General features: G+C 40.2%; 1 protein-coding gene across 6 annotated transcripts in view; it reads left to right on the top strand.

The window, feature by feature from the left end:
• Positions 1-596: 596 nt before the first annotated feature.
• The window catches only part of LAMA2 (laminin subunit alpha 2), a 395,189-nt gene continuing 370,511 nt past the window's right edge, over positions 597-25,274 (top strand). For all 6 annotated transcript variants that reach the window (XM_082216020.1, XM_082216019.1, XM_082216016.1 and 3 more), the window contains exon 1: positions 597-787. In XM_082216020.1, the coding sequence (XP_082072146.1) occupies positions 652-787 (136 nt within the window). In that variant the 5' untranslated portion in view covers positions 597-651. The remainder of the gene's footprint in view (positions 788-25,274) is intronic.

Genomic DNA, 25,274 nt, shown 5'->3' with positions numbered 1-25,274 from the left:
GGCGAAGCGAGTTCTAGGTCATTCTGTGAAACTTCTTCCGCTGAGGTGAGGTCCTGTTATCATCATCATCATCATCATCATCATCAGTGCTTTTTTCTGGGGGGCATGCAGTGGTACGAATGCCCTAAACATTTTGTGAATCTAAGTTTGGCCTCATTGAGGGGCAGTATTTCAATATGAGTAGGAAAACGAGAATACCCCATAACAGTATTATTATTATTATTATTATTATTATTATTATTATTATTAATAATAATACTGTTAAAAGTTCCCATTCCTGTTGTTTTCCAGTCCGTTGTTGTTGCTCTTCACGCTTTCTGGCCAAGACCTTGTCGCTGTTCCGCAACCTCCACCCCGGGCGCGCGCCTCGCTCGCTGCCCTCTTCATTCCCTCGAAGCCTCCTCCGTCCTTGGAAGGCTTCCCCGATTGTTCATTGTCCCGTGACCTCCTCGGGCCCTTGGCCGGTGCCTGACTGAGGAGAGCGGGCCAGGCTGAGGGAGCGGGACAGGGGCGTATCCTTCCGCGGCGCCCTCCCTTGTGGCCGCGGCTTCGACGCCTCTCTCCCTCTCAGGCAGCGTCTCTTCACTCGAAACTCATTTCGCTAGCCGGGAGAGAGCGAGAGCGCGCGGCGTCTGCCGCTGAGGAGGAGCAATGACGCGACCCGCTCTGCCTCCTCTCTTGGTCCTGGCCGCCTTACTGAGCCGGTGCGGCGCTCAAGTTCTTCAGCCGCCGCAGCACCACCAGCAGCAGCAGCAGCAGCAGCAACAGGCAGCGCCTCAGCAACGAGGTACAGTAAAGTTTGCCGGCATGAAGCTAGTTCCCTAGAGCTGTGAGGGGCTTCTGGTAAACACACACAGACACACTTCGGTTGCTCTCCCTCCCCAGCCCGCTTCTTCTTTCTCCTCATCCCTCGCCCGCTTCTTCTGAGTCTTCCCTTCACGTCAGTAAATGAAGAGAAGCAGCAAATGGTTGGTGTTTCACTGCAGCATCTCCCCCAGATGGGCTGAAGAGGCACTTGGGAGAGCTGTGAAAGGCTCCAAGTTTCCCCTCTTCTGGTCAAGCTGTTATGCCGGCAGCTGCTGGGCTTCCACGCTGCAGAAGGGCAAAGTGGAGTCAGGCTCCCTTTACGCTCCTTCCCCCCCTCCCCGCACCGCCCTGCTTTTTCGGTCCCTTGGAGAGCATTTGATTACTTCAAAACGCGCCTGTTGCAATTCTGATTTTTCAGACCGAGGGGGTTCTTGGCACCACGTGTGGACGAGTTGACGGGACACACATTCAAGGCCACGTCCCTCCAAGAGTCACAACTGACATCAGTTTTTTCAGGCGGCTTTGAGGTTCTGAATATAAGCCTTCCAACTGAGAGTCCCCAGTGCTGGCATTTTATTATTATTATTATAAATATTATTAGAAAGTGATGCTTATGAACTGGAGAACTGAACCTGTGTCTCTAGGGAACAGTCTCTTTTCTGCTTATTGCTAGACCATTGTCAGGTTTTACTTGCAAACTGCATCTTCCCAAATACTTCAGGCTACTGTATGCGATGGGTAGTTCCATGAAATAGTGAGGTTGTTATGACTTACTATTGTGGTGATGGGGAATAACTCCTCAAATATGGTGTAAGCACCTAGGGTTTGGGCTAGGTGAATGTTGCATTGTATACTTCTTTTTTCTTACTTTGCAATATAATCAATTGGAAAAAGAGAAAAATCACTTAAGAGGATAACATGAGAGTCATATTAATTAGCGTTAAAAATGGCTCCAAAAGACATACAGCATGAATAAAGTCTTACAATATTGAAGTAATTGTATATAGGCTTTAGCTTTAGCTAAAGAGAAAGAGTGCTTTTCAAAGAGTACTTTTCTCTTTGAAGAGAAAAGTTTGTGGTAAGGTTAGAAAATGGCTGTGTTGGGGGTGGAGGGATCTGACTAAAAATAACAAAGCCTGTTCATGACTTTAATGTAGAAATCTGAAAGTAATTAAAACATTCAGACTCATCTGAGGATTTTCTGCCCATCCCACATTTTGCATTAGAGGACCAGATGCTATAGTCAATAGCCAACTAAGCCAACTAAGTGGGGGGGGGGGTGGACAGGTGGACTTAAGTAACTTTAGTCCATTGATATCCACTTAGTTGGATATCATCCTTAAACTTATAGGTTGTATGTGCCCTTTAGGAAACCTCAAATAGCTGGCTCCTTAATGCTAATTTTAACTCTTTGGAAGATTAATGAGGGCCTGTCAAATGATTAGGAATAAGCACCATTGAAATCAGTGGAACTTACCTTTCATTATTATTGTTTAGTAATTTATGAATTGCATTTTACATGCATCTCAAGGTAATTTATAAACATACCATAATGTTGTAACAATGTTTTAAAAACATTACAAAACAACAAGAACGATAGGTTTTAAACAATATAGAATGAGCACCTAAAGTTGAAACTTTTTTGATCTGTGCAAAGGATAGGGCTGCTTGTGTCTTCTCAGATTCTAAATAGAGTTATAATAAACTATGGGGAGAACTCAGACAGGTTGACTACATTTGGAAATAGACTCACTGGAAAACAGAGAGCAGTCAGTCACATTTTAAAATAGCACATTTAAAATACATTGGGGCACATAGTCATTGCTGTTGCCATTTAGTATTCAGACGAGGAGGTAATTTGCAGCTATAGAAATACATATTTTACCATTTTTCTCACCTTCTGTTGTTATTTGTAGGGGACCACTATCATCATACACAATACTTCAAAGAGCAAACCCAAGCCTGAGATAATACAGGTCCTTGTGTTGAGGACCTTTGAGTGTAAATGTAAGCATTGAGGGATAACCAGTGATATAGAAGAGAAGGGAAGAAGGGGAAATTCTGCAGTTCAGTATGAACAGGTGTAATTGTATGTGCATCAACTTCATTTCAATTGGGGTTGAGAACTATGTAGAGTAATGGTTTTCATAAAAAAGGTGAACAAGAAAAGGGGAGGGAGAGATGGTGCTACAGAAGTAACTCTGGAGCATTGAGGTCTCTGAGTAACCTTGACCATTAGTAAGAACAGCCAGACTTTTAAGTAGAACCTGGACATTGCTGATGAATTTGAGAGTTGGAATATGCCACGATCCCATGGAAGCAAGCAGATGAGGATGTTAATGTTGCTATGATTTGTCCAAGAAGAGTATTAGAGAAACCCGATGTCGTTCACATCCCACTGTAACAAACAGCCAGACTGTATAGCTCAGTCTGTATAGTGTGCCACTATCTTCTGCAGTCTTGAATCTAGAATGCTGGGTAGGGATTAGAACTATAGCAATGCCTGTTATGTATGCCATGTTTTTATTGAAAAAAAATCAAAATGTTTGCTTCTGGTGGCAATTGGTTAGTCTAGTAGTGACTCCTCACCACTATGCCATATGTTTTTAATGCCTATACTGTAATAGCTAAGTCTACTTTGCATGTAATTTATCTGGGTGGTTATGAAAAGAGAGGTAGTCAAGAGCAAGGAAAGAAATTCACTTACTGGCATAGAGAAATTATGCATTTATTATTTTTATTTTTTGCATTTATAGTCCATCTTCAAAGGCTTCAGGGTGGAGTAAACGGTTCCTCTTATTTTTGTTCTAATTATTTGCCACTGCAAGATTGTTATACAGGGCAGCAATAAGGGATATTATGCCCCTTCTTAGAACTGTTCTTCTTAGAACTGTTCTTCTTAGAACTAACTGCGTGATTCATGGTGTTGACATTTGTGCACATGGCTCTATACAACCTGAAGGAGCCTCTTCCAATACCATCTGATCTGCTGCTTTAAGATCTGCTTGTGGTCCCATAGGTGAGGAAAACCTGTGTGTTAATGGCACAAGGCAGGACTTTGTCAGTGACAGCCCTCTGGCTATGAGCTCCTTCCCACCTGATATCCAGTTGTTTCACACATCATCAGCAATTGGTAGTTAGCGATTCACTTTAACAGAGTTTGCTGAATTGTGTTTTAAAGGTTGATATTGTTCTGTTGGTAATTTTAATCATTGTTGTATATTCGTACTGTGCTTTAAGATTGTGGTTGCCTCTCTGCGTTCTTTTAGGAGGAGCAGTAAGGTAAAAGAACAATAAATACATGAATAATTGACTAATTAACTCTGAGAGGTAGGTTAACACTGAGAGGTTTGGCTCAAGATCCCTTGCTGAGATTTGTGGAGACTTTATCTTGGATCTCCCCAGTCCTAGGTCAACACTCCAGTCATCACACCAGCTATAGATGATTGTGATATACAGAAACAAGGATGTGATAAGGCACCATAACATTTCCACCAATATTACCAGCCTTCCTTGTTACTCACAATTACATCTCTGTCATCCTTGAAGCATTGTATATTTTGAGTGATCCAGACAAACTTTATTCAAAGGAGAGGATTGTAAGGTCAGCCATTCCTGAGGGATACATCTGAGCACCTTATAGAATAGAAGGCATTGTATGAAATACACTCTAGGAAACCTTTTTTTAATCTGAGTAACAGTTTGCTGCTGTTCCCTGTCTGTCCTTATATCCTGTCGCTCCTTGAGTGACCCCACAATTACTTGGTAGGATGAAGTTGTGGGAGGATTATGAAAAGGACTGTATTTAACAGGCTTGGTATTGAGCAGTATACAAGTTCCACACCCCTACGATGCATCTGCAACTATTTCATTTGTTCAAAGCTGCCATTTTGTTCCAAGCCAATCTAAGCACACATTCAGAATTTGGCACAATATGGGGAACAGTTATTCTGTCCTTTCCTCAGTGGGGAGGCATTACTTTTAATAAACAATACTGTGTAATAAATACTGTGATAGTACCAAATGGCACTTTTGGATATTTTGTTATATATGCCTGTCAACCATGTTCAGGGCATTTGGGGTCATGAGATAGTTAAGACGTTTACAGGATTTCCAGATGGCAGTTAAAATGTAGAATTCCAGCACATCTTGCACCTCAGACAATATGCTACTCTGTAATTTGACTTTTTAAAGTTGTTTGGAGACTTTGTGGTCAGAAACCTGGAGTTAATTTAATATTTAGCTTGTTGCATCATATGTTACTTATTTTTCTGTTAACTGAACTATGAACTATTTTTCCCTCCTAGAGGTCTTTTCAAAAGTATCAGGTCTGCATGAAGAAAACAGTATTTTAGAGCACTGGATCTTACAAGTTTGAATGGTTTTAGTTCAGGAAAACATGCCCAAAAGATATATAGTAGCCCTTAAAAAACCAGACTACACACTGCCTCCTCTGGAGTATTAGAATGAAATTTGAGTGGAGAAAATACTTGATGCAATTCTAGGAATCGATTAAAAAACACCCACAAAGCTTAAACAAGCTTTAAATTTCACACTATGTTAAATACATCCTTCCCAGACTTTAGATGAATTTTAGTTTCATATTCTGTTTGTTGAAGATTTGGAAATTGAATTTTTAAATTGATATATTCAGTTGGGTTAGACAATGATTTAGGGGTCAGTACTTGAGCCACAAACTTGATATGTGACATCTAAATCAATATAAGTATTTTACTGGCAGAACTGTTAGTCATTTACATTTATATTTTTTCAACAACTTGGTATCCAAATCTGGACCATCTGCAAAAAGACTAGGGAATCCACATAGTCTATGCAAGTAGCCTGAATATTAAATCCCATCAAATTCAGTTATTTTATTTATTTTTGGAATATTTGGCTTTAATGCTTATTATTATTACTATTACTATTATTAATTACCTGCTCTTTACCCTATGGTCCCAGGGTGCATTACAGCTGTGATCCTTGGATGAAGCATGGTATATAAATTCAATAAATAAATAATGTAAGCAATTGGAGTTTTAGAATTGTAGAGCTGGAAGGGTCATCTAGTCCAACCCCCTGCAATGCAGGAATCTCAGCTAAAGCATCCACGAGAAATAGCCATCCAGCCTCTGCTTAAAAATGTCCAATGAAGGAGAGTCCACCACCTTCCGAGTCCTGAGGGAAACTACTCCACTGTTGAACAGCTCTTACTGTCAGAAAGTTCTTCCTGATGTTTAGTCAGAATCTCCTTTCTTGTAACGAAGCCATTGGTTCAAGTCCCACCCCCCAGAGCAGGAGAAAACAAGCATGCTCCCTCTTTCATGTGACAGCCCTTGAGATATTTGAAGATAGCTATCATATCTCCTCACAGTCCAAGTTTTTCTTAGGTTAGACCTTTTGTAATCAATGGACCTAACTTAGTCACATCCATTCATTTCATTGTGCCTACTCTGTATAAAAGCTTAGGTGAATTCCACTCATAAGGTTGTGTGCAATGGTGTTGCTCAGCTGACAGTAAGGCTTCCATCAATGGAATGAGAAGAGAAGCATTTTTGGTGATTCCCCCTCTTCCTTGTACTCCCTCACAGACCCTAAATCTGACCCAGGGGGTTGGGGCATGCTGCAGAACTGATTTAGTGAAGCTTCAGAGGGTAGTAGAGGAAGATGGAATCAGTGAAAACTGTTTGCCTCCCCAATCAGCTGAGAGAAGCCTTACCAATGCTGCTGAATTATATAACCCTTACTCTTGTACTATGATTTTTGCTTCTGGATAATAATAATAATAATAATAATAATAATAATAATAATAATAAATTATTTATATCCCGCCCTCCCCAGCCGAAGCCGGGCTCAGGGCGGCTAACAACAATAAAACAGTACAAAGGTACAGCACAAACAACACTCTAAAATCATTCATTATAAAATTAATTCAAATCAAGCCACTGGCAACCATTGGGCCAGAGCTCCGCGAAGATTGCCGAGGGAGGGAGTCAGGCTGTGCCCTGGCCAAAGGCCTGGTGGAACAGCTCTGTCTTGCATGCCCTGCGGAAAGAAGTCCCGCAGGGCCCTAGTCTCTTGTGACAGAGTGTTCTACCAGATCGGAGCCAGAGCCGAAAAAGCCCTGGCTCTAGTTGGATACAGTGATCTATGATTTATACTTGAGCAAACAGTTCAGTAACTTTTTCATTCCTGAGTCTCCCTATTGCCTGAAATATCAGGATGTTGATTATATGATTATGAACCACCAAAATAATGTGGTTGTAAAGGACGCTGTTTTTATTCTTTAAGGAGGTAGGTGGCACATTTTTAATAGGGATAAGAAGTACTTGCAAGATACACAGATTTTAACTACTGAAGAAGAATAGAAGAAGAATAGAACATTTTTCATAAGGGGCACTATGATTTGGGTTACTTCCATATTCTAATACAAGGATAGGAAACTTGGGGCCCTCCAGATGCTGCTGGACTACAGTTGTCATCATTCCTGATCATTGGCCGTGCTGACTGGGACTGATGGGAATTGGAGTACATCATCATTAGGGCAACAGGTTCCTTACACCTGTTCTGATATCTTCAGTGTAGTATTTGACTTCTCAAATCTGTTGTGTGCATAATGTGCAAAAGGACAATGCCATGAACCAGAGAGGTTCACAGTGGGACCCATGCATACAATGAGGTTAGGGGTAGATCTATGTGCTACAATAACCATGGGTCTGTGGCTGAAATGACATCCTGTGTTGAACTCCACCCCTTCTCCCCATAATGTATATAAAAGCTTACTTGTTTCCCTAGGCCAGACTCTGTATCAGTAGCTGCCACTGTTTAGGATGAGAAAAATTGAACATTATGACTTTAGGAAATGGGGTAAGATTTCTATCATAAATGGAAATTCAGCACCACATTCACACCCTTCAGAGGGTTGTCAGAAGTTTTCTTTGAAATGCAACTGTTCCCTTATGACTGCTATATGCATACTAGCTCTTACATTATTATTATTATTATTATTATTATTATTATTATTATTATTATTATTTACATTTAGTAATTGCTTTTTAAGAAAAGTAAATGCAAAGTGACTTACAATACATACACTTATTTGGGCTCACTGGGTTGATATGACATTGTTAATGCCAGATCAATACTTTGGCAAAAAGAATCTCAGTGACTAATTGATGTTGCAGAATTGCAGAAATTAGCAGGTAGAAACACAGCTATTGAAGTTGTATGGCTGTCAGTGACATTCTGGTTGAAAAAGTAACACTGAATGCAGTTTCTGAAACATCTTTTACTGATTATGAGCTGATTATAATTTGATCATACATGGGTTCCTGTATTGTTTTGCTGTTGAAAAATACACGCATAGGAATCTTGGTGAGAAATTCTATTTTTATTTTGTATGCTTCATGGTATTTTGCCAGTTGCCCCTGCTTCTTATTTTAGGTTTCATTACATAGAAGCATTGTATATCAAAGTGACAATTTGTGTTTGGGGCAATATGATGTTTTAGTTGCAATGTCACATCAAAATTTGTTCACACCAGCATATTGAAATTTAAGATAATAAACTTTTATTTGTAGCATGGATCAAAGCAGAATCTTTAAATTCATGGAAAAAATACATTTCAAAAACAATTACTTCTACAAATGGTAGCATGCATACAGATGTCTACATGATGTGCTTCTGAACAGCACAACATAAATTTAATGGTGATTGTATTTCATAACATTGCAATCAGCAACAGTACATGCCAGTGTCACTTACTGTCCACTGTAATATAGCTGTCATATTTTTTTAGACAAAATATCACCAAGAAAGAATGTACTAGTTTAAAGCAAGTGATCTTTAAAGCAGGTGATCTTCTTTCATGCTTTGAACTGCTTCATCAACCTAAAAAAAGGATCTGATTCCATCTGACATAACGCGTGGCACCTTAAATAACTGCAGAATAGAATTGGAAAGAAATATATGTAGCAGTCTTGACAAATGCATGATTCAAATGGGAAGTTAACAAAGACACAGGAGAGATATAAAAAACTTGGATTTATTTTAATTCTGATCCTTTTAGTGCATATTTCAGATGCAAACTCATCTGACTGTATGAGAAAAACACTTTTAACCCTTCCCCGCTTTGTTTCTATCCTGCAAATCCTTCCCCAGGTTATTTAAAACTGGAAATGAGCACATCAGGGTGGCCTCAGGAAGAATTGTTTGAGCCCAGAAAATTCTTGGGAATGGAATCTGGCGAGCAAGTCAGTTCCTGGGTTCCTCCATTCTCAGTGGAGTATTTTGAGAGATAGATGGGGCCCACTTGACAATCACCTGACTCCACTATAATGTTAGATGATTTCCTCTTTGCCAGCTAAGGTATGGTTGACATTGTTACTGACTGGGAACTTCCAAGCTTCCATGACTTCCATAGAAAACTCAGTAGTGCAGTCCTGAAATACATGGATATTGTTTTTCTTAATTAACAACAGGGTTGGACTACCTGTTATATTTTAAAAAAAACCTCTTGCTTGGTGGATGCTTCATCAACATCACACATACAAGTTTCACAAGGGCTTGCCAGAGTCTTGCAACAGCTTATCCCTTTGAGTCAGAGCCTAATGTCATTACAGCAGCTGCAGCAAGGATATACTAGTGGACTATTGTGAAATCTTACCATGAATAATAAACTTACTTTCTCATTCCAGCCTAAGTACTATTCCAGCATCTAATTCTGTTGGAAGTTGATAGTCAAATGTTTATGCATTGTTTTCAAACTTTTAAATCATAGCCAGTTCCTTCAAACAGCCATAAATGCTTGCATGTCACTGGGTTTTGCTATTCAAGCAGCAAGGAAATGCTCTTGGATAGCAGCTGCAAAGAGCTATTTATTTATTTTATTTTATTAGATATTTATAAACCACACTTTCATTTAAAACATCACATGGTGATATACACACTAAAGGCACAGTATTACAACAAAAACATCAAAGACATCAGTAAGAGGTGATTGGCAAGGAATAACAGATTTGAAAAACCTACCTGAATAATTTTTTTTAGAAAACATCTAGAAATGAGTAGGGATGGCTAACACTACACATACTTCATGTGATAGGACGACTCCCATGCCTTGAGGATATGTGCCAGATGTGATAGAATTGGATGTTCATGCAACTCACGTGTGATATCATGTATCCCTTTCAGAGTTTTGAAGACAGTTCCTTTAATAGACAATAAAACACTCAAGGCAGGTTCATAAGGATGTAGGTGACCCTTCAAATCTAGTCCCAAACAGTTTAGGACTTTAAAGGTTAGTGCTAGTACTTTAAATTGAGCTCAGCAACAAATGTGTACATTTGTTGCACAAACTGGTGCAAAGAAAGCATTACAGTAGTCTAGTCTGGATATAAGCAGCCAGGTGTACTTTCTCCAGATAGGGTTTCAAGTGGCAAACCACCTTATATGGATAAAAGGCATTCCAAGAACTATCTGTGCCTCTACTGGGTACAGGAGAATCCTCAAGCATTGTAATTGTTTCTTTAGGGAATGTATAGACTTGTTTATCTAGACCAGTGGTCTTTTTAACTACCTGAAATTCCACCTTATGTGGATTAAGCTTTGGCAGAAATGTAGCCAGGAACTGATTGCATAGAACTGATCCATTGCTCTTGCTGACTGTGACTGGTGTATTAACATCACCTATGGAAGAAAAATGAGCCATTGGAATTGAATATATAGTTGGTATGCACATGTAATAGAATGTGGTTCTTTAGAATACTGTCAGAAACAAAAGAATCAGGCTTTCTAAAATAGTGCCAATGTTCTGTTGGTTAGAGGTGTTACCAAAGGATGTGCTTCCCTCTCCTAATCACTTCTGCACTGGCCATACAGTAAGTGGGTAAAATATTTGCTGGAGTGGGTGGGTGACTTTGCCATGCACACTCTATGCATTGATTATGCGTACAGCAGCTGTGTTTCTTCTTCCCAGTTGTAATACAGACAAGTGAACAGTGTGTCAGTTAAACATGTGGGTATTTTCTACCACCTACATATCTTGGTAGCTAGAGAGAGCCTCCAATGTGTATTTGTTCTACTGAAGGCTAACACAATCATTTTGTACATGAGTTACATACTATGGTCTAGCTGGCCATGCATTAAATAGCAAATAAAAATGCATCTTGCCACAAAGGACATTTTATATTCATCCATCCATCCATGCACTATGGAAAACACTTAACAGAAGAGAAAAATGCCTATAATGCTGGAATGAAATGTGAAGTTAGAACATTTAACAAAAAGCTGTAGAAAACTAAAACAACAGTAGAATTCTGTCATCTTGGTAGGACAAGACAAGGCTAATGGGCAGAAAAGAGGGCAACCCTTTTTCAAAAAACAATGCTGGCTCATGGTCCAATTGTTGGGATAATTTATTGTCTTCCCAACTGGAGCTGAAGAACTGAGTAAGAGCTGGGGTTGCTAGTGCTAAGTAAGAAATTGTGGGTGGAAATGAACAACAAATGCCTGGTATTTTGACTGTGATAAGATCATCTTAAATGCGAGAGCTGAACACTCATCTCATTGTGGAATGGTGATTATTCAACACAGGATTTTAGTCCGTGATTTTACTTCTGTTAATACATTAAGCATGACAGTTGTTGAATAGAAAATGTAGCCATACGCTGTAATATGCTTCTGCATTAAAAGCAAAATTTTAGATCATAATGGTACCAGAAATTGGTAATCCAGAGTAGATTCTAACATTTCCTGAAAAGCATGCTACCATTCCTGAACTGTCAAATTTTGGAGAGTTCATAACTTTCGACAGAAAACATTGTTGGCTTCAGAAGCAGGCTTACCCCCTTCAACCCTGAAGCCATATCTGGGAATGGGCAGCCATCACTGCAGAACCTCTGTGCCACTTGGAATGTGGCTGGCGGCTATTGGCTGAAGGGATATCATCTGTCTCCAAAGCTGGCCTCTGAGCTAGAACAATGTTGCTGAAGCTGGAAGTTTCAAAGCAGGTGCCCCATTGCTGAGCTATGGCATCTCTCAAAGCAGCTTACCTCATAAAAATCAGTAACACATCATATAGGATGTGAAAAACACATCCCATAAAATATAAACTATGAAAGCAACAATTTCGACCGGAGCTAATCCATCTCAGCCAAAGCAGCCTTCTGAAACAGTTGTGTTTTAGTTAAGTGCCTAAAAGTATAAATGGTCAGAACCTGACTAATCTGCTGATGAAGAATTCTCAGAACTCAGAAACTTGCACACTTTAAGACATTTGGGTTGGCTTAATGACATGGCTACCTTTACTCCAAAGGTACCTTGGGCTGTATTCAACATCCATGTCCCATCAGTGGAAGGATTTCTGATTGCAAGGAGCCACCAGGTGGCGCATTGGAAGATGGCCGACAATAACATCTCTCCGACCCATACGAGGTAATTAAGAGGCTGCTATGGGAAGTATGCAGCCTTCCCCCCCCCCCAAGGAGATGCGGGGTCTGCCTTGCCAGCGGTGTTCACAACGCACCCCCGGATTCGAAAGACGGGGGTTCCGGTCACTTGGCACAAGCCCTCGATGAGGTCGGCTCTTCCTGACGCCGCCTCCAATCTGCGAGTGCTGGTTCGCTTTAGCTCAGAAATATAATTGGAAACATATAATTGGAAAGAAGCTAAAGCACATACATCAAGCAAAGTTCGAGAGATAAGACTGCTGATTAATGGATCTCTGGGATCGGAGCGGCGGGCGTGACAAATAAATCAAGTGATGAACCACCATTAAGAGACTGGTATGTCTGGAGTGAAGAAGGGGGGGTGGAGGAAATTTTTTTTCTTTTCTTTGCCTTATGTGAGTACTAATAACCCTCCACCCCAAAGAAAGAAGAATCGCCGTATTTTACTAATCACAAGCAGGAATTTAAAAACTGTGTGGGGTGAATTAATGATCAAAGAGAGGACTGGTAAATATCGGAGAATGGAAAAATTCTATGATGCAGTTTTAAATGGCGTCTCGCAAGACAGACTTGTCTAAGAAAGGCGGAGGGAGGAGGACCAGGATTATTGGAATGTGAATGATGATTGGAATGCGATCTTAACCTGGCAGAGCCATCTATGAGATATTTGACAAGCCTGGGAAAACTAAAGGGCAGACCGAAGATAAATTTTTGAAGGAGGAGGGGAATGGCGGCTGTCCCTATGAGATATGGCTTGTGGAGTGTGTAAAACCCACGCAGACGATGTTTGCTTCCAACCTGCTTGTGAAGATTATCAGAGATCACAAAGAAAGGAATATATGACAACAACAAGAAGATGAAGAAAGTAATAAAGAGACTATCTGGATAGAACTGGATAGAACTGTTTAATTAAAGCAGTAATAGAAGTGATGTTTGGACCCTCGTTCGGAGCTTGATGTATGGGTACCCCCAACAAAATTTAAAAATCTGGCTGTATAATTTGGAATTAATGTGATTTGAAATAATGTGATGTGATTGGCCTGTTAATAAAAATTATGTTTTTTTTTTAAAAAAGGATTTCTGATTGCAGAAAGAACTTCTGTCCTCTTCTCCCTCTGTACCTTTCCAAAATACGTTCCAATCTGCTGTTCCATGTAGATTCAGTCAAACATGTATGTATATTTATATTCATTTCTGAGAGTATAATTATGTGGATTTGCAATGCTATTTATTGGCTGTCTTTGAGAAAAGGGCAATGAAGAATAAATAATATTTAGCCCTAGAGTGTTTTCAGTAGAATGAAGATCGAAGATTTAGATATTTTCTGGGGACATAAATACAGATTAAAAAACAAGCTGCATTAGGTATTCTTCTTGCCACTTTAATTTTGTCATAAGTAATTATAAATGTAACTGGAAGTTGAAAAGCAATTGCAATGGATAATACAGTAGGCATTAATTTTCAGAAAACTTGTCACAATCAAATTTGAGGGATTTGCAAACTAAAAAAAAAAGACTTAAAATATTTTCCCCCTTCTCTACACTTTCATTTTATAATAGCAATGACTGCCCATAGGCAGGGTAATTTTCATGTATTAATGATGACTTTTCCTGGGTAATGACTGAAGATATTGCCAAGAGCCACCAACCTTCCATGGTTGGCTATTAATCTTCCAGAAATGCCCTGTGACTTGACTGTAATGACTTAATTGTATTCTAACAGTTTGAAACCAGCATAATTCCCCTGCATTTTGTCAGTCATTATATATTCCTGGTAGTGGTACTAGAATTGTTTTCTTCTATCAACAGTGCCTCTTGAAAGAACAACAAAAACCTTTAATACAATGATGTATTTTTAAAATCATGAGAGCATAACCAGGCTGATAAAATCACTGTCATTGCATCTTTTCTTGTAAAACAGATCATTGCCAGTGGTGATAGTGAATGTGCAAAAATAGTCTCCTGCTGAAATGCCATAGTATACATCATTATTCATAGTTGTATCGCACAAAGATTTGTACAGGACAGTGAAGAAAAGTACCTCAACTTATTAGTATCATCCAGCATATTAAACCTAAAAGCAGGAAGGTACTTTCAGCATTATATTTATGATGTCACTGTGAAATGTTGTCTCTAGTGACCATACCCAATGTGTTGTGTAGAGGGGAACATAAATTATTGAGGAATATGGTTTTATTTAAGAAACCTGATCTCTTTAATATACCCCAGAGAAGGCTGTCGGATTATTTGGTCACGGAGTAGATCCTTGCATGTATGGAAACTTTTCTGATTATACTGAGCTCTAGGGGCAAATTAAAGTGTTAAGGGAGCAATAGTACCTCTGGTGGGTACTATCATTCTCCTTTTGGGGTAGTTTGGCCATCTTTGGTCCCACCTGGCACTCAGCTCTCACCTGTGGCTCCTGGAAGCTGCCAGCATGCAACAGCAGCCACACCCCGGAATGGTTTTAATTGGCCGGCTAAACCTTCAGTGATGGGACGCGGGTGGCGCTGTGGGTAAAAGCCTCAGCGCCTAGGGCTTGCCGATCGAAAGGTCGGCAGTTCGAATCCCCGTGGCGGGGTGCGCTCCCGCTGCTCGGTCCCAGCGCCTGCCAACCTAGCAGTTCGAAAGCACCCCCGGGTGCAAGTAGATAAATAGGTACCGCTTACCAGCGGGAAGGTAAACGGCGTTCCGTGTGCTGCGCTGGCTCGCCAGATGCAGCTTTGTCATGCTGGCCACGTGACCCGGAAGTGTCTCCGGACAGCGCTGGCCCCCGGCCTATAGATGTGAGATGGGCGCACAAACCCCAGAGTCTGTCAAGACTGGCCCGTTCGGGCAGGGGTACCTTTACCTTTACCTTTAAACCTTCAGTGAGTTAAGGACTTCCTCTGCATGCAAAGATAGGCTTTGGCACATTGAGTGGATGAGACCAATAGTGGGTCCTATGGTCAAGAATGGTCTTGTCTACATATTTTGACAATGACATCATGCCATTATTTTAACATCTGTTTTTGGCATCTGTCTTTCTCAAGAGACAATGAAGTGAACCTCCAGGGTTGAAGTCAAACTGAAGTGTCTTTCCCATGGTGCAAGCCTGGGCAGTGTGTATGGAGGTCCTAGGCTGTCCAGACAACAAGAATTTTTCTCTTCCTAGATGGGTTACCTTTCCAGGTTGACAAGCCCTGAGTTCATGACTGGTATACCCAATATTAACTTAAGAACATAACTAGTTGAAACTCAAGGACCGTTTAATCCAGCATCCTGTCTCCCTCAGTAGCCAACCAGATTTATCTGAAAAGCCCATAAGTAGAATGTAAAGAATCAGCCCATTCTGATGCAGTTATTCTCTAGATCAATTATATACCCTTTCACTTCGTGCAAAGATGCAGGATACATACCTAGTAATTTACAATGTAAAATTAAAAACATGTAGTGGGAGACCCAATGGGTGCCACCTAAGTAACAGAAGACGCCTGTCTGTAAAACAATGAAGGATGCTTTAAGGGAATACCCACTCCCCCTTGTAGCTGTCCCCCACCAATAATCTCTGGAAATTTCACATTATAGCACAAGTTGCAGGACAAATTAATTTCATATAGTGTGAAATTTACTTTTTGCATTGAGGTTAGCTTGTCCTATAACTTGTGGTATAATAGAAATAGCTGAGTGAATAAATGATTGAACAAGTTATTGAGCAATGGGTCACTTAAGTGCTAGCAGCCATTATGCTTATTGAATGTAAATGTATATGAAAGATATCTCTGCATCTTGGAATTACATTAACTGGTGACAGCTTGAGACACATGAGAAATTAGACCAACAAGGTCAGTATATTCTATAATTATGTTATTGTAGTTTCATTTGAAGACCACTGTTTAAATCTGGATCATGCATCAGACTGATCCAATATGACTGCTTTTTAATGGTGTTCTAATATAATAAAGGGGGGGGAGTCTCCTTAGAAATAAAAACATAGTAATGATATGAGGTATTGGAATTCCTTAATAGAGACACACATTGCTTCCATGAACAATCAGTTTCCTGGAATCATCCCACATTTTGCTGGCTAAAATGAAAGATGTCAGCTGGACCTTGCAAACATCTGTTTTCAAAACTCTAAGGAACTAAATTGTTCAGAATGTTCTCAGGTTGTACTACATTAAAGCTACTGATCTTTTGCAGCACTCTCTCACACAGTGACACACAACCCACCCAATTTCATTTTAGAATGCCCTAAATAATATTTCACTTTCTTGGTAAAGCTAAACCCTATTTAATGAGAAAAGGAGACGTTTGCATTGGATCCCAACCATTGGAAGAGTGTGTGTGAATACCCCACAGCAAATTGCTAGGTGGCTTCCTTTATTCAACTCACCAGGCCTCTTCCTCTGGCCTTGGCACAACCCACAAAGCATGACACCTCTGCCACATAGCCTCCCCATTACAGTGGTACCTCTGGTTACATACTTAATTCGTTCTGGAGGTCCGTTCTTAACCTGAAACTGTTCTTAACCTGAAGCACCACTTTAGCTAATGGGGCCTCCCGCTGCTGCCACACCCCCACCGCGCAATTTCTGTTCTCATCCTGAAGCAAAGTTCTTAACCCAAGGTACTATTTCTGGGTTAGGGGAGTCTGTAACTTGAACCGTACGTAACCCAAGGTACCACTGTACTTATCTGATGAGGATGGCCCAGTGGTCAGAGGTTTCAAGACACATAGCTCCAAGTGAGCAACTTACTTCATCAGAAGTTAGGAGACTTTTAAAGTATGTATTCAGACTACCTCTCCCAGGCATCACTCTCTTCAGAGTCTTAAAGAGTCAACCTCTGCCTCCCACTCCATTCCATAGGCTCTTCCCTGGTATTCTCCCTGCACTGTTGCACCAAGTGATGTGTGGTTAGAAGCACCTGATTTCTCAGACTTAGGGGAAGTTGCCCATGTGAGTACAGACTACAGGTCCTGATAGCGCAGGACATTCTTCTGGGGACTCCTTTGGACAGACATGTTCTGTGTTACCCTGATCTCCAGCAGACAGCTCAAAGCCCTGAACTTGATCATGCTGCTTAGCTGGTGCCTCTGCAGTTTCTGGCTCTGTCTCTGGATTGCTGCTGGATTCAGGGGTCATGCCACTGACTATCTGAGTAATTTTCTCAGTGTTTAGCTGAGAAAGAAATTGCTAGATGCAGTACAGCCTGTCAATAAGGAGGAAAACCTTTAGCAATTCCCCAAGCCTTAGAACATAGGAGAAATCGATTTGTTCCCCTCCTCACTCCTAATCTGGCATTTTGTAGCAGATAAGGAGATAAAATCCTGATTTTCACTGGGCCCCATGGTTATAAGTTCTAATTATTAACTCCTATTCTCTTAGCTTCACAGTAATATTAGACTTGAGAAAGGAAATGAAGGAGGGATTGGTACTAACCTTGTGAGTCAGCTCCCAGGGGTGTGTTCTTTTAAGCTAATAAACAAATTGTAAATTTCAGCTTACATAATGTGTCCAGGAAACTATAAATTAAATAATTGTACAAGTGTCCTAGATAATGCATCTGGAGTTGGTTACTACACTCACATCCTACCAAGAGCAAGCACATCATGAGATATTGGAAATCTGATAACATTGCAAGCCTTTGAGCGCCATACATTCTCATCTGGAACACAGTTTCCTGTAGTATTGCTGATATGCCAGATAAAATAAATGGGTGTCCAAAATCAACCTCCATTATTACTGCTCTCTTTTAGTTCCTGTCAGTGCTGTGATTTGTTGCTAAATGTAACTGTACATAAAACAGCAGGAGAAGCGCAGGGTTTCTTCCTCCTCCTCTGCAGTTTTGCATTGATGCTGAGTTCACTTTTAGACAAAAAAAGAAAAGCGAATGTGGCTTACATAGCTTCTTGGTAAAGAGAATGTGGTTAATTCTGCTTTTCTGCTATGGTTAGGTGTACAATTTTTTATTCAATAGGACGGACTTCGAAGTAGCTATTCACTTTCAAGTTTCTCGCTTGGGGATGACATTGTTATTTCTCTTTTCATCCTCCTGATGTTAATATTCCTGTACTGAGCTTCTACACAATAATAAGCAGCAGAATTCCCCCGCCCCCATCTCATTGATAACAGCAAAAAATAAGTACAGCAAACAATATAGGCTGTAGAATTAAGGGTATAAAAACGATTCTGTTAGTTCCTCCACATTATACTCTTACAGAAATAATTATGAAAAATATACTTTAGGGAAGGAGCATTGCTCAATAGTAAGGCACCTTCTTTGCATGCAAAAGTTGCCAGGTTCAATCTCTGACATCGCCAGGTAGGGCTGGGGAAGTTTTTCCCCCCTGAAACCCTGAAGATAATCTGCCAGAGCTATTGAAGCAGATTCTGTTACATAGCCAGGGCAAACCCTGGACTGAAAAGGGCCAAGAAAAACCATTTTATTCAGGAAAGCTTAGAACTGTTCAGCCACAACATGCTAAAGTATAACTAATTCACATTTGTTGTATAAAAATACTCCTTGTTTCTTCTGAATGTCATTCAGTGACTGTATTCAGACGTAATGCCAAACCATGGCAGATTAATGCAATGGGGCTTCCCAAAGCAGGATATCAAACCACAGTTAATTTGCCTAACTGTGGTTTGTGGTTATGTTTGAATTCACAAGATATTTCTAAGCATCAGAGCTTTAGCTCTGCCTCAGTAACTGGCTTCTGCCCTATGAAGATGGATGTTGTTCCACTTTGAGAAGCTACTGCCCTCCAGAGACAGAAACGAAGTTATGAGGCTGAGTTGCTGAACAGATAGACAATAAAAGCTGACAAGCGGCTATAAACTATGGTTAGCCTGCTGTGTATGTGCAACCGTTGTGTGGATTACTAACTGTGGCTAATACAAACCATGGTTTGTATGATGGCTGAATTGAGTCAGTTCTTTTGTGAGTGTGAGGGAGCTATTGTGATCCTTGGGACCCTTCAAAGTGTATGAAAGTTATGTACCAATTAAGAGAGAGATTGAGAAATCAAATAAACCAAATTAACATAATTTACATGCTCTCATTTTTTCATTGTTTTGCAAGAAGGATTATGATGTGTTTTGTGTTTGTGTAGCCTGACTGTGTTTGAACCTTGTTTTGAAATAAAGGAACAGCAGCTGTAGCCTTGGGTATCTTTTGAGAGTAGGTGTGGTTCATACCCACCATCCCAGCAGGATGGCTTTGTTTTATTTGAAATGAACTTGGCTGCCTTAACTGAACTTGAATGAACACAGAAAAAGTACAAATCTTCCTTTGAGATCTTCTTGTTCTTTCTTCCTAGAACAGTAAGCCAAAAAGGAAGGTCTTCAGCTCTAATGGTGTCAGACATGAAAAACAGCCCTCACGAGGAGGCTGTATTTTCTTGCTTCAAAACATTAGCTGGAAGGATAGATGTTCCTAATGCCACTGTTCTGAGCAACATAAGGACAAGATAATCCTTAAATACAAGTAGCCCAGCAAAATAATAGATGAAGCAATATTTAAAGATGTGTATTTTGACAGCACTAAAGTGTTGTTTATGACCAATTGCACACAGACTTAACAATTTAAAATCACAGTCCTTCCAGTAATGACTTGCTAGGATTTTGTATTATATGAATTTTATACTATGTGAAACAACTCAGATGGGGAAGGCTTCTAGACGCTTTTGTAGGTTAATATCGTCCTCATTCTGCTCCAGATGTCACCATCTGTTGTTTAAAGATAAACAGCATGGAACTATTACCTGAGAGGAAGCAAAATATTTTCTAATACTTCTGCGAAATCCATGCTGAACACAAAATTCACTATTGATCATCAGGAGAACCATGTTACATAGATGGAAATATAACCAAGTAATTGTAACTTGCCATGTTCTTAACCTCCTATTCCACTGTTGGTGGTATGTTGCAAAACCAGATTTATTAAGTCCTGGGTGAGCCACCAAGCATAGTTGGTAGATTGCAATTTATTAGTTGGGAGACAGGTTCTGCAGGCCTGATCTAATGTAGCAGTGTGAGCTGCTTTTGGAGTCAATATACTGTACTGGGTTAGAATTATTGATTTGGCCCACTATATGTTCACAATAAAATTACTCAGAGTGTTTGGCTATATGGGATTATTTCCTCCACTTTTTGCCTGTTGTGTAGTTGGGAAAAAAGGTTGAACCCCCCCCTTCAATCAGCTGTTTGACTGGGAAGGGTAAGCCTCAGAAATCAGAAAGACTCATGTGACTTCCTCTCTACTAAAATGTTTTTCTGAGCTGTGTGGAAGATGTTTATGGTAAAGCAGCTTCTGTATGGCTAGGTGAACATTTAAAGGATTGCCTGATTCCACATGTAGCTGGTCCACCAAAAAATATACAGCCAGTTTCAGGCTCATTCTGTTTTCTCTATTCTGCTGTTCTAAATCCGTTGCATTATTTCAGTGACTACGTTCCATGTACATGTATGATTTAAGTAGAACTGGCATGCATTAAAACTGGAGACCCAATATCTGTCATATTCCAGTGCTATGAATGTTACCTGCAGAGAAATACACTTTAACTGCAGTTACCCAGCAGGTCAGTACTTACAACAATTTAAATGTAAGGGGAAATGGATGGAAATCCCACTGTATTTTAGTGACCTGTTGCCATTTAAATTTGGTTTTAGTTCAGATGTAATATTCAATACATCATTGGCTGTGATTGCAACTACTCTATGCTTTTCAAAATGTAGTTTATGAAACACAGCACCTCCCCTGACAATAGTCTTACACTTTCTTTTATAAGTATGTCTTCCACTGAAGAAAAATTACTGTTGACATTTTTCACATAAAGCCAACTTGCCCTTTAAATCTTATCCAGGTGGAGATAAGAACTTTATCCTCAAATTTAAAGCCCTGCACACAAGTGCGCACATACACACAGAGCAAGAGAATGCCTGGGATAGAATAGACAACAAACGTGAGCATAGGACTACTTTTGCAAACCTACTTTTTGTTTCAAACAGAAACAGGAAAAATAATCTGAAGGGATCAACATATTCCCCCCTCTTCCTTCCCCCAAAATGAACAGTTCACACCTGGTAGCTTTAAAGTGGTTTGAAAATACCCTTTTGCTTTCCCACTGTGCCCTCCTTGCATACATAGACGCCATGATTCATTCTGCTTGAAACTGTTCATTGCCTGTAAAAAAATAATCTGTAACGTTAAGTTAAAACTAACCAAAGGAGAACATTGTCAGCAAAAGCTGAAACTGGCTTAGACTGAGTTAAAGTAATAAGGCCAGTGTTACATGCTCTACCCGACTGCAGCTCAGTTCTGACACCTCTCAGGTGGCCACCATTGCCATCTAAGAGAATGAAGGAGGTGTTTATAGTGTGTTCTGGCACCTCTTTCAGCTGCCATGACATTTTTTTTTTTTATTATTTTTTTTTTTTATTTTTTTATAATAATTTTTATTACATTTTTTACAGAAATAACAAAGAGATCAAAAAGTAAGAAGAAAAAAAAAAAAAAGACCAGAAAAAAAGGAAAAAGAAAAACACGACCATTTCGATAACTCATTTCAAATTTCCATTGGACTTCCCCCATCCCTCACAGAATGCATTTCTTAACAATAAATTTATCAGCAAATTATATCCTTATTTCGTATGTTTCTTTCTATTTTCAATTACAGTTTAAATTTAAATCTCTTGATCAATATATACTCTGAGCAATATACCATAATATCGTTTTTACCCATTTAAACCTTGATTCTTTCATAAATCTTGTCAAATTTCATAAATAATTAAGTTTTGTTACTGGGGCTAGATTCCCAATCACACGACATCTTATGTTTCATATAACTTATAATACTTTTGCAAATAGTCTTTAAATTTTTTCCAGTCCTCCTCCATTGCTTCTTCTCCCAAGTCTCGAATCCTTGCAGTCATCTCGGCTAATTCCATGTAGTTCATCAGTTGCGTGTGCCAGTCCTCCAGTGTGGGCAAATCTTGGGTCTTCCAATGCTTAGCGATAAGAATTCTTGCTGCTGTTGTAGCGTACATAAAAAAAGTTCTATCCTTTTTAGACACCTTCTGGCCGACAATGCCCAGAAGGAAGGCCTCTGGTTTCTTGGGAAAAGTGTACTTAAACACCTTTTTTAACTCATTATAGATCATTTCCCAGAAGGCCTTCAGTCTTGGGCAGGTCCACCAGAGGTGAAAGAATGTTCCCTCAGCTTCCTTACATTTCCAACATTTGTTATCGGACAAATGGTAAATCTTAGCTAGCTTAACCGGGGTCATGTACCACCTGTATACCATTTTCATGATGTTTTCTTTCAAAGCATTACATGCAGTAAACTTCATACCGGTGGTCCATAACCTTTCCCAGTCATCAGACATAATATTATAACCAATGTCCTGAGCCCATTTTATCATTGCTGATTTAACTGTCTCATCTTGAGTGTTCCATTTAAGCAGCAAGTTATACATTCTCGATAATAACTTGGTCTTTGGTTCAAGCAACTCTGTCTCAAGTTTCGATTTTTCCACCTGGAAACCTATTTTTTTGTCTAGCTTAAAAACCTCATTAATTTGGGCATAGTGCAGCCAATTTTGCACCTTATCCTTTAGTTTTTCAAAGCTCTGCAATCTCCAGTTACCTTCAATATTTTCTATTATTTCCCAATATTTCGGCCAATAAGCCTCCATATTGGTTGTTTTCCGAGCTTTGGCCTCTATTGGTGAGATCCACCTCGGAGTTTTGCTTTCCAATAAGTCTTTGTATTTTTTCCAGACCATATATATTGCTTTTCTGACAATATGGTTTTTAAACATTCCATATGATTTACCCTTGTCATACCACAAGTACGCATGCCAACCTAACGAATTGTTGAAGCCTTCCAGATCTAGGACATCAGTGTTTTCTAATAGAATCCAATCTTTCATCCAGCAGAAGGCTGCCGCTTCATAGTATAGCCTTAGGTCCGGCAGGGCAAACCCCCCTCTCTCTTTTGCATCAGTTAATATCTTAAACTTTATTCGGGGCTTTTTGCCCTGCCAGACAAACCTAGAAATGTCCTTCTGCCACTTTCCAAAGCATTCCACTCTGTCCACAATCTGCAAGGCTTGAAACAAAAACAACATCTTTGGCAAAACGTTCATCTTTATAGCTGCTATTCATTTTCAAATTCAAATTCATATTCAGCTGCCATGACATTTTCAAAAGAGTTTAATGGTGTAGAAGATGCGTGTAATGAAATTGTGGACCTGAATCCACTGCATTTGTGAAAGTGGTGTGCCTACAAAAATAGTTTTCAGGTTACGGAACATGAACTGAAAACTATTTTAGGAGACATGTTTCCCTTTTTGATGACAGTTCTATAAAAGTGAAAATCCCCCATGACTCACAGTACTCCTAAACACCTTTGGGAAGAAGATGTCAAGAGGATACCAGGCATTGCTGCACTTGAACTCCTAAAGAAAGGTGCTACATTGATCTCATTGGCCTTGAAAGAATCTGATGTTTGAAAGTGATAGCATTGTAACTTTTCTTGCAAGTTGGAACCTATAAGGCATACAAAGTGGGGAGATGGACTTTGTTGACAGTCAGGAATAAGCTCCTTGCTACTGCTGTTGCTTATCAAAGCAGCAGTTCATAAAAGCTGACCAATTAACAGATATTGTGTCTCCTGTGCACAGAATCCTCCAAACATCTTCAATAGCACAGTGTTCAGTAAGTATGGGGAGCAATGACACTTCAGCATGTTTTCTAGGGCTTCGTCATTCTACCTGTTCTCATTTTCAACCAGTTATGGAAGTTTTCACACACAATATCACTTGACAGAAGTGACATCCTTCTACACAAGGGGTGACAAGATGGCCCCTGCCTCCCCCCAGCTGTAGAGCGGCTGAGGGCGCCCACAGTCTGTATGGGTGCCGCTTGTGGGCCGTCCGCACGGGCTGCTGCTCTTGCGCCCCATCTGTACGGGCATCCGTACGGGCTGCCGCTCTCGTGCACTGTCTGTATGGGCTGCCACTCACGCGGCAGCCTGTATGGTCGCCATGCAAGTGGTAGCCCGTACGGCCACTGCATACAAGTGGCAGCCCGTACAGACTGTGCATGTGTGGCATTCTGTATGGAGTGAACACGTGTGGGATGCCACACATGTGCAGTCTGTACGGGCTGCCACATGTGCACAGTCCATATAGGCTACGCCGTCCGGGTGCCAGAGAGGGTTCCAGAGCACGCCAGGCACTCCTGTCTTCCACTGCCTCCTGCAGTTTGGTCAAACTCACGGTGGTAGCTTCGAGAACACTGTCCAACCATCTCGTCCTCTGTCGTCCCCTTCTCCTTGTGCTCTCAATCTTTCCCAACATCAGAGTCTTTTCCAGGGAGTCTTCTCATCTCATGAGGTGGCCAAAGTATTGGAGCCTCAGCTTCAGGACCTGTCCTTCCAGTGAGCACTCAGGGCTGATTTCCTTAAGAATGGATAGGTTTGATCTTCTTGCAGTCCATGGGACTCTCAAGAGACTCTTGAGAGTCCCATGCAAAACCTACATTTATTTTAATCTCATCAGAAAGTGACATTGCAGGTGTTGGATACTGATCCACAAACATATTTGTAGCCCCCCCCCATACTTATTTCAGATGGTGATTTCAGCTTCTTGTTAAAATCCTAGCTAAGCATCAATAGGCTAACCAGCTTTCCTAGAACAAGGCCTTATCTCAGTTTTCCATTCAAACAACTAACCAGTTTATGGTGGTTGGCCATTTTTCCTCATTTTGTGCAGTTTTGTTGTTGTTCACATCTCCCTCTTTCCATGCTTGGAAATTTAAAGTTTTGTTCTTCTCATAATTGTGTTTTAATGATGGTTTTATTTTATTTTTATAAACCATATTGAATAACTCATTGGGGTGGGGAGAGTGGAATGTAATTTTTTGAACAAATAAATAAATACACATATTTAAAGGGCACTTGTCTGTAATTACAGAAGCACAATTCCACCTAGAATTAAACCATAGATTTCTTTGCATTCAGGACTCAAGTTTA

The sequence above is a fragment of the Podarcis vaucheri genome (genome assembly GCF_965113315.1).
Source record: "Podarcis vaucheri genome assembly, chromosome: 3".
NCBI lineage: Eukaryota > Metazoa > Chordata > Lepidosauria > Squamata > Lacertidae > Podarcis > Podarcis vaucheri.
This window is presented reverse-complemented; position numbering and strand designations above follow the sequence as displayed.